The sequence below is a fragment of the Centropristis striata genome, chromosome 17 (genome assembly GCF_030273125.1).
Source record: "Centropristis striata isolate RG_2023a ecotype Rhode Island chromosome 17, C.striata_1.0, whole genome shotgun sequence".
Lineage (NCBI taxonomy): Eukaryota > Metazoa > Chordata > Actinopteri > Perciformes > Serranidae > Centropristis > Centropristis striata.
The window spans coordinates 6842261-6856514 of NC_081533.1; the positions used below are offsets into that span (position 1 = coordinate 6842261).

General features: G+C 42.0%; 1 protein-coding gene across 2 annotated transcripts; it reads right to left on the reverse strand.

Moving 5' to 3' along the window:
- Window positions 1-7510: 7510 nt before the first annotated feature.
- hmgb2b (high mobility group box 2b) lies at window positions 7511-13640 on the reverse strand. 2 transcript variants are annotated; one of them, XM_059355102.1, is made up of 5 exons: window positions 13402-13640; window positions 10276-10434; window positions 9415-9566; window positions 8721-8895; window positions 7511-8273 (listed from the first exon to the last, which is right to left on the reverse strand). In XM_059355102.1, exons 2-5 carry the CDS (start codon window positions 10423-10425, stop codon window positions 8148-8150), a joined length of 603 nt encoding a protein of 200 aa, XP_059211085.1. In that variant the 5' UTR covers window positions 10426-10434; window positions 13402-13640; the 3' UTR covers window positions 7511-8147. The 2 variants fall into 2 exon arrangements, with proteins under 2 accessions (XP_059211085.1, XP_059211084.1); XM_059355101.1 differs by lacking the exon at window positions 13402-13640 and adding an exon at window positions 12592-12736.
- Between the last annotated feature and the right edge of the window lie 614 nt (window positions 13641-14254).

The window sequence follows — 14254 nt, forward strand, 5'->3', positions numbered from 1 at the left end:
AGACACACACACAACAAACATCCATTTCTGTTGCTCTACTACGTCATCTGGTATAACTGATCTGATTGGCTAAGAGCTACCTACAGACGATTTGATAGACATTCTAAGCGCCCAATAAACGGCTCTGGAGGATCGTAAACCACACCTCCTCTACAGAAAAATGAACGGCAGGTGTCCAGACCTAATCTCCAATGAGATTTGGTCTGGTGTTAGCCAGGCTAGAAGAAGGGTGCTCTCAATAAATATGCCAAAAGGGGCTAAAGAGCATTATTGCCTCCGTTAATTAATTCCTGAGTTCAACGCAGATGAAGCTGCAACGCTCAACAGTTAGTTTTAGTTTTTTTCTAATGGGGTATTTGTTGGGTGCCAGATCCAAAAAAGTCACAATAAATGTTTCCTTTATTTCCTTTGTCTGATCCATCTCAGCCCCAAGAAGTTTATTGATTCATAAAACCACATATATAAAATAGATTTCAGATCAACCAAAAAGGTTGACGTATGAAAAAAGTTGACAAAGACGAAAACGAAGGCGTTTACTGTAATTTCAGTTAATTTTGTAACCACAAAATACAGTTTCAGTTAGTTATCGTTTTTTTTAAAAACTCTTGTTTTCATTTTTATTTCAGTTAATGAAAATGTTTTTTCAATACTAGTTTTCGTTAACTATAATAACCCTGCAGACAACTTCTCTACAGGGGGTTATAATGTGTATTTGCAGATACTAATCTGACTGTTTGGCTCTGTTTCAAATCCACTTTCTTTTGTTTCTTTGAAGTTTCTGTCACTGTCCTGTAATATCTGGTTCCTGTATGTTAATAACATTAAGTAAACTTCATCTGTAACCACCTCATGTCTGACTGAGGCCCCGTTTACACAACGACACTTGCAGGTAAAAACGACCAAAAATGTTTGTGGGAAGTGGCTTTCGTTTAGATGGTGACTGCACTTTGGGTGCTTAAAAACGGGGGCGGCTGTGGCTCAGTTGGTAGAGCTGGTCGTCCTCGGTCGGAAGGTTGTTGGTTCGATCCCCGACCATGGCAACTTACATGTCGAAGTATCCTTGAGCAAGATACTGAACCCCAAATTGCTCCCGATGCTCCGTTCAATGGTGGCAGGTGGCACCAGTGTGCCCTGGTAGCCCCTAACACCAGTATGAATGGGTGAATGAGCGTAGTCTGTAGTGTAAAGCGCTTTGGATAAAAGCGCTATATAAGTGCACCCCATTAAAAACGCAAAAATCTGAAACCACCCTCCAGAGTGGAAAACTTGAATACTTTCGCTCGTCTAAACACGGAATCTACCTACAACAGAAACACTGAGGATGAGGAGTTAGTTAGTAAATCAAATCAAATCAATTCAAATCAATCAAATCAAAAGGGCTTTACAGACTGTACATGGTACGACACCCTCTGTCCTTAGACCCTCACAGTGGCCAGGGAAAAAAGAAGAAGAAACCTCAGGGAGAGACAGTGGAGGGATCCATCTCCTAGGACGGACAGACGTCAATAGATGTTGTTGTACAGGGCAGATCAACAGAGTAGAATAGAGTAGATAGAGGTTGAAGGGGGAGAGGGAGGGAGGATTGGCCTTATCACTGTCCAGTAGAGGTGCAGAACATCTCAGACGCACCAGGGGAGAAACCTGGCGGATGGACGCCCCCGTCGGGCCCGTATGAGTTGGCCGTGGCTGCCGGTGGACACCTCGGACACCAGTCAAAACCGATCTAAGTGTTTGGAGTGGTTCAGACTGTCCAAATGCGATCTGAAACTACCTCCCGAAGGTGTTTTTGATCCGGTTTGCAAAAAAAAAACAAAAAAAAAAAAACTGTTCAGACTTCAAAAGAGCCACCCAGTTCCAATCTGGATGGGCTAAAAATCGGATTTTGGCTGGCAGTCTGAACTCCTACCTGTGGGACACGCCCCTCTATTCAGACTCAAAACTAGGTTAATTGGCAACCAAACACACCTGGTGTGCATTTCCTCCCAGCATATAGGGAAGATCTCAGTTGAGAGCTCCCTCCTGTCCTGATTGTGCTGCAGCTCACTGTTTCTGCTGAGGTGTTGTCAATTTATCCATCCTCAAGGTAACTTTTGTTAATTTTACTTAGTTTCTACTTACCTTGTTTCTTGTTCAGTTTTCTTTGAGCATTACTAATGGCTGTTCTCACACTCAAGCCTTGAGAGAAGCCCCAGATCACCTCCAGTGCTTGTCTGGCAGTTACCAGGTGGTTTTATGATGCCCAAAGGTATTTCTTTTGACTTCTCTACTTTAGTTATCATTATTTTGATTTTGTTGACTCATTTTGTTAATTGGTCTCATTGTAGGGCTGGCCCCTGCTGTTTTGCCTTACTAGTTTTGCCTTACTTGTTTACTTGTTTTGTTTTGCCTTGGTAATTGGCCTATTTTGCTTAGTTATTCTGCTTTTTGTAGGATTTTGTCTTGAGTTGTTTTCTTGTTTGACAGATCTACTTGACTTATTGTTGAAATTTGAATTATTTTCTATTTGCTTAGGACAAACCAACTGTGGCCAGCCTCCTAATTTTGAGGAGTGTGGTTTTGACTGGGTTTAGTAACTTGGGTGGGCCCTTTTCTGATATCACTTGCATGCTTAGGAGTTAAGAGTTAATGTGCACTAATACTCTCTGATCACTCTTTGCAGTGTGTTTGTGGTGTAACCATCGTATGCAGTGTGGATAGATAAACGTCTCCTCATATTTACTACTTACCTGTGTGCTGTTTGTTAACTCAAGGGTATTTCTAAAACATTATTTTCCTAGGGTATCATGCCCTAGGTGCCGTTGTTGGTTCTATGTATTGTGGCCCGGTCACATAATGATGGATGGTTGCCACATGCTCAAGTTGGCACGTAATATGTTGCAGGTAAATGAAGATCGTTTGTAGAGCTATTTCTACAACTTATGCCTCTGCTGCTAAAAGTTATTGAAATGTTGTGGTCTGTCCATTTGCACAGTTATGGCTGGACGTGATGATCATCATTTTGCTGTTTGTACTTGTTTAAGCAGTGGCTGATTCTTACTCTGCAGCCATACAGTCCAATTGCGACGACCACCGGACAGATGCATTGGAGGTTCATCAATCATCTCCATGATCTGCAAAAAGAGGAAGGACTGCATGCTGCCAATAAAATTACAGACAGGCATGTCTACTTTGAGAACCACAAGATGAGGGTGGTTTACAAACTTTCAGCCCCACCTAAAACGGCCACTGATTATGATGCATTCGCATTTTAGGCAAAGTATAAGACAATACTTTCTTAACAGTATAATTGTAACCTGATTAAGTTGTTCAAGTAAAAATATTCAAATACTAACATTGTTGGGTAAGACAGAATTTGGTTTTATTCTGAATCCAGGGAAACAGATTGGTAGTTTTAGCTGATATGAAAACATTCAGGTGTTTATATATGATGTTAAAGTAGCCTATTTGGCAGATGCTTTTATCCAAAGCGACATACATAAAATACATATAAAACAATCACTGTAAATATAATAATTTAAGTAAATGTTAATACAAAATAGCAATACAAAGTGTCAAGACAGAATAAACTCTTTGCTGCTGCAGCAACAGTCAAGAGATGGTCTATAGGTCCCTAAGATATAGATATCTAATGTATTCATACAGTTTATGTAGGATATACGTAGCCTATATGTGTGTGTATATATATATATATATATATATATATAACCTAATATTGTTTCTTCAACTTAAACATAGCTGACTAGCTGTTTTTTTTCCCCCTTCTCTGAGATTATGTTCCCAGTTTTGATGTTGGACGTCTGATCACTTATAGCATATAAGAATATTCTATTACTGTTAAACCAACTATGAATAATAAAATGCGCCAAAACATGTGTCCTTTATCATAGCTACACGTATGATAAGAAAACGCAAAAATCTGTAGTATTCAGTGAGGTAAGATTAATTAAATGCGCTGACAGTGCATTGCTCCTGCCATACGAATTACACTGAGTGGAGCGGATCACCACTCCAAGATGGCGGCCCCACGTCTCGTCAGCCCAGTGAGCAGTTGGCGTTCGATGCTGCGTTTATGATATAAGATGTCTATGGGTGTGACGATCAGAGTCACTCTCTTGAAATACTTTGTTTGCACTCATGGCTGTGACTGGTGACTCTGTTCTGTGGTAAGGTGGACTTTTGGAGTTTTTAGCATTGTTTTAGAATCAGGGTAGCATTTTAATTGTTAGGGTAATGTAGGGGTGCATGCACCCTAAGGTATTTGTATTTTAATGATTTTAATTATGGGTCTGTCATTTGTTTGTAGGACTGAAACATTGACTGTCATAAAGTACAGAGGTATGCAAAATATCAGCATTTAAACCTCATACTATATGTCCTACAAACTAACTGGGGATTTCCACTGGGCGCGTTACAGCCGCGGAACGGCTCCACTGCGGTTTTGCTCCGTCTTCTGCCCAGCGTCAATTCACACCGGGCGCGTTACAGCCGTGGCACGGCAGCATATCGAGCAAGCCGTATGCACGCGAGATAACGAGAACACGCGATAATCCAATATAGACATATTACAGAAATACGCAATGACAGAGGTTTATGAAATAAAAGTACTTATAGTTATAAACTCAAACAAGTTCAGTGAATATTTTACATTTGGAGCACAGACTTAAAAGTTTTCACAGCTTTTTGGATTAAGGAGGTAAACAATGTTTTAAAGTAAGTTTTAATCCAAAGAAGAGGAATTTCTCAGAGGCAGAAAGTGAAACGCTGACGTCCAACAGCTGCAACACAACAACCTACTTTTGTTTAGCAGCATAAAAAGTGAAAAGGAAGGAAATCAATGGTGCTGTCAGCAGAGTAGCAGTGGACCATTAAACTCCCGGTGAGGTTTGAGTAATTAATTTATACATCGTGATATATAAAGCCTAATCTATATTATTTCACGATCGCAGGGTGTATTTTTGGATTATGTTTTAATGATAAATGATGTAGTCTAAACATGTTTTGCTTTGTCACCATTAAAAATCAAAACACAGAGTTTAATCACCTCCAGGCATCTATACTGTAGTCTAAGATCAATTCTCCGACTCAGACGTGTGGACTTCACGCTGACTCAAAGTTGCGTACACGAGCTGAGACCAGACGTGAGATCTGATCGTACCCTCCGCTCACGTCCACATTGATAAATGCCGAGGCTTGCGTAGAAATGATCTTACGCCCACTTTACGCTGACTTTCTGACGTATGCTTGTTTGATAAATGAGGGCCAAAGTGATCAAGGAATGTCTTATTTTTATGTTCATGGAGCTACAATTTTAAATAAATCTTGTGAACCATCAGTTAAAGAGTCGAGTCTTTGCGGGTGGGTACGTAAACCACCTTCAAAATAAAAGCACTGCGGTCCGCCCAATGCCCAGGTCTGCTTTAGATGGTGATATGATTTGTGGTTGCACATTGAATTAGTGTGGTGTGTTTATTTGAAGTGTGTTGGGATTATATTCCTTTTGAATATTTAGTATACTCCCAGTGTCCTAGGCAGTAGCTGGTTGGTTTCCCAGCAGTGATATGACTGTCTGTCCTCTTGTCTTTCCTTGACTGTGTTTTTTAGAGTTTCAGTGATTGTAAAATAAATGGCATGTATTTGAACCACACTGACTGTTGTGGCCTCCTTAATTGAAGCCCCTGTGTTAGATCAATCCATAAGGTTACACGTGGAAATAAGACTGTCTCTGTGCATAATTGACTTTGTAACATTCTCATTATACAGTGTATAACATTAAATTAAAATGAACAACCATCTAAATTACTGGACCACCCATGAGACCAATTGTTAGCAAAACACCAGTGATTACTGTAGCGGCCAATTGAAGTTCGAACAGGTGGCGCTGTCCATAATCCCAATTGATTTTAAATGACTTACACATAGTAACGTTATTATATACAAATGTCAGCTTAGATGGTGAATGCTTATATGTGTGTGTATATATATATATACACACACACACGTATGTATATATATGTGTATATATATATATGTGTGTGTGTGTATATATATATATGTGTGTATATATATATATATATGTATATATATACACACACACATTGAATTCTAGTAAAATATGGGTCAGTTTATTTTGAAAAATGTCAACTGTATCCATCATGATTTATAATGCCATTATATTATCATATATATATATATATATACATATATATGTATATATATGTATATATATATATGTATATATATATATATATGATAATATAATGGCATTATAAATCATGATGGATACAGTTGACATTTTTCAAAATAAACTGACCCATATTTTACTAGAATTCACTAAAGGCAAAAAACTCAACATTAGACTTCAAAAGGATGCGAACTATTTTGGTATGATGAAAATGGGAATGACAACAGCTTTTTTAAGTTTTGATGCCCCTTCCAACTTCCTTTTGTCATTTCACATTCATCACTCTCTGCTGCTGTGCATCCATAGAATTCCCTGCTGTGGTATCCCTACTATTACATTATCTAATAGTTTATCTAATCTTGTTATATGTGTATTTATGTATAATTCTGATAACATGTAAATATGCCCCTTATTTGTTTGTATGCGGGCAATAATAATAGAAGTGTGCTTTACGGCTGTCATCAATGAGTGGTGCCATTGAGTAAATCTAACAGACTCCTCCACCTCAACGTTTGACTCCACCCACCTCACCGTCTGTTGAGCTCCGCCCCGAATTGCACTCTTCTTGGATCATCTGTGCGCCCTATGCCTAAACTAGAACTCTGACAGCTTATTTCTGTAGAGTGGTATCTGCAGCCTCGAGCGGTCTCCAAATGTATTTATTGACAGACTTTTCTCTCCCTCTGCACTCTAGCGATGATGTCATCCACTCTAGCCTCTCCATAGGGCAACACTGGGGGGATTGTTAGCCAAATAATTTAAAAACAGTTTGCCGAAACCCTTAGAAAAGTCATAGCACACTTGTCATGGCCGAGCCGGTTGATTTGATACCTTTATAGTGTATGTGCGACCAAAACTCTGGGAGGAGTAGTCGACCGAAAAACACCAAAGAATAAAAAACCTGGTGAATACTACAGTTCGGTTTTTCAAGCACAATCAATTAAGATTGTGGTGTGGCATGTGTGAAGGCATGGGACTGAAATATACTAAGTAGTATTTTATTGGGTGGAAAGTTGAAAGTGCTTCAGCACTGGTCTTTGAGGACAGACAGAGAGACGGAGACGTGTCGTATTTTCCCTCAGTTGGTCGTTTTATTATAAAAGTTGAAGTTTCTACACTGACAGTGAACAAGGAAACAGAAAAACTTTCAGTAAGAAAATAAAAAACAACATGATGAAGAGCGGGGAGGAGGGGGGGGGTCTCCATGGTAACACACGGGGGGTGGGTGCAGGGGTAACCATGGTAACAGTGAGGGGGGGACTGTACTGTCCTCTGGTGTCGGGACAGTTTAACTTCTGATGACACACAAACACACGCATACACACACACACACATACACACCATCACACACACACACACCCACTCTCCTGGTCCTGTGTGTGTGTTTCAGAGCGACCTGTCTGTCTCTCTGCCTGTTTGTCTGTCACGTTCAGATTATTTTAAATTTATATTAACATATTTAAAAAAACAAAATAAAAAAGCTGATCAGAACGTTGTCGAGCTGCGCCAGCCGATGTAAACAGTAACAAACATCAGCCGGTGTAAATAATAACAAACATCAGCTGATGTAAACAATAACAAACACCAGCTGATGTAAACAATAACCATCAGCTGATGTTTATTATTTACATCAACTGGTGTAAACCATAACAAACATCAGCGAATGTAAATAAACATCTGCTGGTGTTTGTTATTGTTTACATCAGCTGGTGTTTGTTGTCGTTTTCAGAGTGGCAGTGAGACGTGTCTCTGCTGCTATTTTTCTATTGTGTCTTGAAGGATTATTGAATGATGTTGTGATGATGTTGTCTGATAAACTGCTTACTCTGACCGTCATTAAAACATTAAAAAAACATTTTCTGACCTCTGCTGAGAGCAGCAGCTCCTGATTGGCTGCCAGCTCACCTGTCTGTCCTCTGAAACACACACACCTACCTGTCTCTCTCTCTCTGTCTCACACACTGGTCTACTCGTCGTCCTCCTCGTCGTCGTCTTCGTCCTCCCCCTCGTCGTCCTCCTCCTCCTCTCCTCCCTGAGCTGAAGAGCCGGGGTTCCTGGCGTACGTGCCGCCGCCGCGGTATGCCACCATGTCCTGAGGGACGGACAGAGACCAGGCGTCAACAATCACACATTTATTCACTGTGGTCTGAGACAGACGGCAGGTAGACTCTGCTGACCCCCTTTCATTCATCAATACTCATCTAATCACAAGTTACTTTGGATTGGTTTAGAACAGTTGAGATGTTCCCGAGGTCTTCAGGTTGATCACAGGAACAGAAACTAATGAATGAAGGTCCCAGAGAAGCAGTTCAGAGTCGGTCCTTATCTGGAACCTGTTCATTCCAAAACATAGCTCAGAGACTACTCCTAACTGGGTTTCTCATTAAAAGGGAACTCTGGAACACTGAAGGTGACTTACTAGCAGATTTTAATCTGAGGACCAAATACAGAGAACGGTCACTCTGTTCATCTGTCTGTCAGTCAGTGTGTCTGTCCACCTGTCTCTCTGACAGTGTGTCCACCTGCCCGTGTGTCTCACCCGGTCGTATTTCTCCCGTAGTTTCTGGGCCTTCTCCTCGTAGGGCAGCTTCTCAGACTGGGACAGTTTGCTCCACATCTCTCCCAGCTTCTTGGCACAGTCTCCTATAGACAGACCAGGATACTGCTGCTTCACACTGGGACGGTACTCGCTGCAGAACACAAAGAACGCAGACCTGCAAGCAGGGAGAGAGAGAGAGACAGGTTAATGCGGTGACTGACTCATAGATGATGAAAAGATTTGCTGATTAATGGACTGAGTGAACTTTGAGCTGCAGGTGTTTGTGCTGTGTCCAGGAGAGTCTTCAGGGAGGATCTGACAGGTTACCTGCAAGTTTATCACCATTTAATCACACCTTTAACTGTTTTTATCCTGAAAACAAGCATGAACCCACTGTGAAAGACAAGAAGACGTCTTCTTTCTGACCCCTACATAACACAGGTCCAGCTGAAACATACCTTCCACTATAAAACGCTTTATTTTGGTGTGAATGTTCGGAGTCTAAATGTAGTTGGAGTGAGATCAGGTTGGATCAGAGGCAGGAGGCTGGACCTGGTTACAACCACAACAGGACGTTAACACATGACAGATCTATTCTAGCAAAAACGAACAATGTTTGTCGAGCTCTTCCTGTCAAAATAAAAGCATAGAAGTTCAGCTGGTGCTCAGGGAGCAGGCGGTGTTCAGGACTTACGGGGGTCTTTTGGGTGCGTTGGGGTCTTTCCTCTTGCGGCCTCTCTTTCCGAAGCCCTTGGGTGGGATGTAGTCTCTCATCTCCCTGTTGTAACGCACCTTGTCGGCCTTCGCCATGTCCTCGAAACACTTCTTATCACTGGCAGTCAGAGCCTGAAACCACAACATGTCAGTCAGCAGACGACATCTGACCTGCAGACGGACTGGAGCCGCCCCGTTTGAGTCCACCAGGACCAAAATACAGTGATACCGCCTGACAGGAGGAGCACTCTGAAGGTAGAAAAACCTCCCACTTCCAGATATCTGAATAATAAGGGTTCTTTAGGTACCCTCGAGTCTTAACTGACATGCCCACTCTATGCTGATAACCCACGAGTCTCCTCTTTACTGACATGTCCACTTTATGCTGACAGCCCACGACTCTCCTCTTTATCAAAATTACCAAATGTCAAAAGTTTCTGAAATCAAATCATAGCATGGATTTTTCTCTGCTGTTCTAAAGGTCTTGGTGTCTGAAGGTTTAATTCTAGAGGATTTTGTTGATATTTAATCCTTTATATTTAAAGAAAAAAAAAAGTTAAATTCAGCACCAAATGTGTGTAATTAGCAGCATGGTCCCAAAAATTCCTTCAACAATTTACCTGAGATGGATTTCATATACTCATAACCAATTGTTATTAACCCTTATACACTAAGAACTTCTACAATTTGATTAGATTTCTAAACCTAAACATAATGTTTATAACAGATTGATGATGAGAACAAGTTCATAAACAGTTCTGAAAAAAAAAACAAGAAAAGAGGCTCAGAGGGTTAAAATGTTATTGGACTTTAAATATGTCTGTCTCTCTGCCCGTCTCACCTTCCATCTCTCGGAGCACTTCTTGGAGAACTCGGCGAAGTTAACCGACTGCTCGGGGTTCTTCTTCCGGTGTTCCTCTCGACACGTCTGGACGAAGAAGGCATACGCTGAGGTCTTCCCCTTCGGCTTGTTCACGTCTTTACGCATCATACTGGCGGCCTGACAGACAGGAGAGACAGATTAGAAACAAGAGGAGGATGTTTAGTTCTGATATAACTTACTGATTCATTTATTTGTATTTGATTGTGTAATATCTGAAACAGAATCAACGATTAACAATTCACCTGAAAGTAAAATAAATCACATTCATTATTGATCACAATTAATCATGTTTATTATCAGTGTGTTCAGCTCAAACTGATAAATGTGAAACAGATAAATCATTTTTAATACAGAACATTTAGATGTATAACACACTGTATAGAACAAGCAAAATACTGTTTTTATTGTAGATAACTCCGCAGATTATTAATCCGTTGGTCTATAAAATACCACACATACAGAAAATACTGAGTCCATATATTGAATTTACATATATGGAATATATGCACATATGACTATATAAGTATAATACATGTATTGACAGTGTATAATAAATTAAACATGTATAAATGTAAATGTGTAAAATACATGTGTGACATTTCACTAACATTGTAAACAGTGATTCCATACATTTTTAACTTTATGATTTATTTCTATGTAAAGGAAAATTATATACTTATTGGTGAGAAAACCCTGTAGGCTTTCTGACACTGGCATATATAGTTTTCAATAGCTTGAATATAGAAATCAATGTGTGTGTGTGTTAATACATAAAATGACCATGTAAGTACTTGTAGATATTAAACTGTTATTAAGAATATTTGCTGCTATATATAAAGATGTTTATGTGCCATAATAATAAATCAGTAGTGGGGAATGTCCGTCCGTCGTTACGTCTCCAAATCTTCACTTTCATGATCGAGAATAAACTGAAAAGAAACATTTAGGAGTTTGGGAACACTTTCTGACATTACTTAACAAAACCTTACTTTTAATCTAAGCAACTGTCAGTTATTGCCCTGTAAGGGAATAACCTGCAGATCTGATGTGTGAACACAATAAAACACATTTAAGTCAGTTTGGACAGAAATATATATTTTTTCTTAAAAACAGTTATTAATTTCAAATCTATTAGAAGAAGATGAAAACATGATCACTGTCTGTTTTTTTATTTGTCTTCCCAACTTCTCCTGAGATAAAACAATTAAGTCTTGTGGAGAAAAACATTGACGTCAAAAACAAGTAATCTATTACTTGTGCCCATCCCTCCCGAACAGAGAGCAACATACGGTGCGATCAATATTAATGTTAAACAGTAAAATAATCAATCACAGCATCATAAATCTTTATTAGGTGAAATGAAAAGTGGAGAGAAAGAAGGGCTGCACCAATATGGCCAAAATGAGAATCTCGATTATTTTAATCAATATTGTAATCACGATTATCAATCACAATTATCCAACATCTGCATTTTTACTGCACTACTTTTAAACAAACAATAGGAACAGTTTTTAGTGTGTTCACAGAGTGTTCGGTGCTTGTTGTAAACAAACGGAGATCGCTAAGTGAACACCTCCTGCAGCACATACACACTGTACTATTAGCCATTTGCAGACTGGACGCTAAGGGGTTAACATCCCCTCCTGCTCTGCAGCTGGGAGAGACTGCTGCAGGAGGACTGTGACGCTTCGACTCCTTTTTACTCTTCTTGCCCGCTGGGGCCGGAGGCTCGGTAAGAAGAGTAAGAAGGAGCCTGCAAGAACACCAGAAAAAGTCGCTGGATTTGTTGCCAGTTGCTTTTTTTGAAAAATTGTCGCTAAGGACGTCTGAAAAGTTGCTAAATATAGCAAGTTATAAGTTGGACAACACTGCTTCGCTGGCTTTTACAAATGGTGCGTGTTGTTGTGGTGTCGAGTACGATGTCACATCCTGCTTAACGCTCGCTCGTTATTTATTTAGGCAACTACATGAAACCTTAACTATGTGTTCGCCCCCTGGTGGTTGGTGGACTGCTGGTGTAAAAAAACGCTTGATTAGATATTTTTAAATGGAAATATCGCCGACGATCAGGTTAATTTAATTGTGGCGGCCAAAATCACGATTAAAATTCAATTAATTGTGCAGCCCTAAGAGAAAGCCTGAATAAATTAGTGTGGAATGACCCTTTAACCTACATGTCTGATTCTGCATTAATCTGGAATTTAAAGATTTAAATGTGTTGAATTAGGCATCATATTTAACTTGCTCCGTCCTCCGTCAGGACCTGTCCGGTACCTGTCCAGTAAGTGTCGCTTCCCGGCGCTCCTCAGTCTGAATAACAAAGAGAACAAAGTGGGGATCCATTTTCTCCTCCGGGAGCTCGGAGGCCCTCCGACCCGGCCCAGACCCTCTGTTTGCGGGGCGCTGTGACGGGACCTCACGGCGGCCCGGAGCCGGTTCCCCCGCCCCAGCTGTGAGCCGGGGTCGGGGGGCGCGGAGCCGCTGGATGCCGGAGCCGCGCCGCCTGCTGCAGTTAGCCTAGCCGTGCTAACAGCTAGCTCCACAGAACAATGGGCCACCATTTGCTTCCCGCCCTCTGCGGAGCTGGCCGCCCCATCCCCCTCCGAGAAAAACACGGTGAGCCCACAGACACGTTACAAATATCAACACCAGACTTTCTGATGGAAACACAGTTTAGCGCTTAATGTCTGCGCCGGTTTTACACCGAGATGGCGGCTCTGCAACGGAAACACGGAGCTGGGACAACAGCTACGCATTTTCAATGCAGGGCTCCGACTATACTCCGGAGAGGTCAGCGTTGCATTGACGGGACGAGGCTATTTCCTGGCATTCACGCTCCATAATGGGCGTTTCGTGTTTACAACAACTCGTCCCTCCCGGGAGTGCTCACACACACAGCGGCCCGGACGAACCGGACCACCGCCGCTCTCCGGCCGTTACAGCGGCCATTTTCCTCCCGTGCAACCCGAGTAACGGAGCTTTATAACGGGATTGTTAGAATAAAGCACTGCCAATCAGAGCCAGCTCCTTTCAGTCCCTTTAAAATAGGGGACCTGGCACTACGATGCTGAAGTGGGTACTCACTGGTCAGAGGGCCGGCTGCGGGCTGAAGCGTACTGTGGGTCGGGTTCGGGTGTTTCGGGTTTTTCGGGTTCGGGTTCTTGTTGTTGTGGCTGAAGCAGCGACTCACTGAGACGTTGGTTCACTTTCAAACTGGGTCGAGCTGGAGCCGGGCCCCGCCCCCCAGCAACGCCCCCGTTGGTCATTCCTATTCAGAGGGCGGGAACACGGCCGGCCAACCTGGGCGGGGCTCTCCTGAAAGCCCCTCACTGATTAGCTCAGGGGGCCGCAAGTCAGAACTCGTTGCTACACGGCTCCGCCTGCCCAGCAACGCCAGCAGGGCGGGAAATCGACACGTACGGTAGGCGGAGCAAGTCTGTGCTTAGCGTCTGATTAGTCGGAAGGGCTGTATGTAAAGTCAAGCAGCCAATCAGTGAAGAGGTGGAGGAGGGGCGACAGACAGCAGTCTGACAACGAAGATGGAGATTGTATAATACATCTTAGTGTTTGTGATATTTACTGTTATTACTGAGGAACCACAAAGAGAGAACAACCACAAACAGATATAATCTGCTCTGTCAAGAACCTCATATAATCTAAGAACCCTGTTCCTGCAGAGGTTCCATGTTCCTTCAGCTCTCCCTCAGTGTTAAAGCAGGTGCGGACCCAGACCGTCTGAGGGGCCGGGGCCGTAAAACAGAAAGGGAACCTGCTGCATGCAGAGAGAACCAACTGCATGAAGCGATAACCAGCTGCAGGCAGAGAGAAGCAGCTGCAGACAGAGAGAAGCAGCTGCAGACAGGGAGAACCAGCTGCAGATAGATAACCAGCTGCAGACAGAGTGAACCAGCTGCAGACTGAGAGAACCAGCTGCAGA

What these genes read in the sequence shown, in the direction of transcription:
- hmgb2b (XM_059355101.1), bottom strand. Translation starts at nt 12,660, where the DNA reads ATGGATCCCCACTTTGTTCTCTTTGTTATTCAGACTGAGGAGCGCCGG. An exon ending in AAGCGACACTTACTGGACAG is followed by an intron (nt 10,435 to 12,591) that starts GTACCGGACAGG and finishes CCTGTCTGTCAG; the next exon opens with GCCGCCAGTATGATGCGTAA. An exon ending in TACGGGAGAAATACGACCGG is followed by an intron (nt 8,274 to 8,720) that starts GTGAGACACACG and finishes TCCGTCCCTCAG; the next exon opens with GACATGGTGGCATACCGCGG.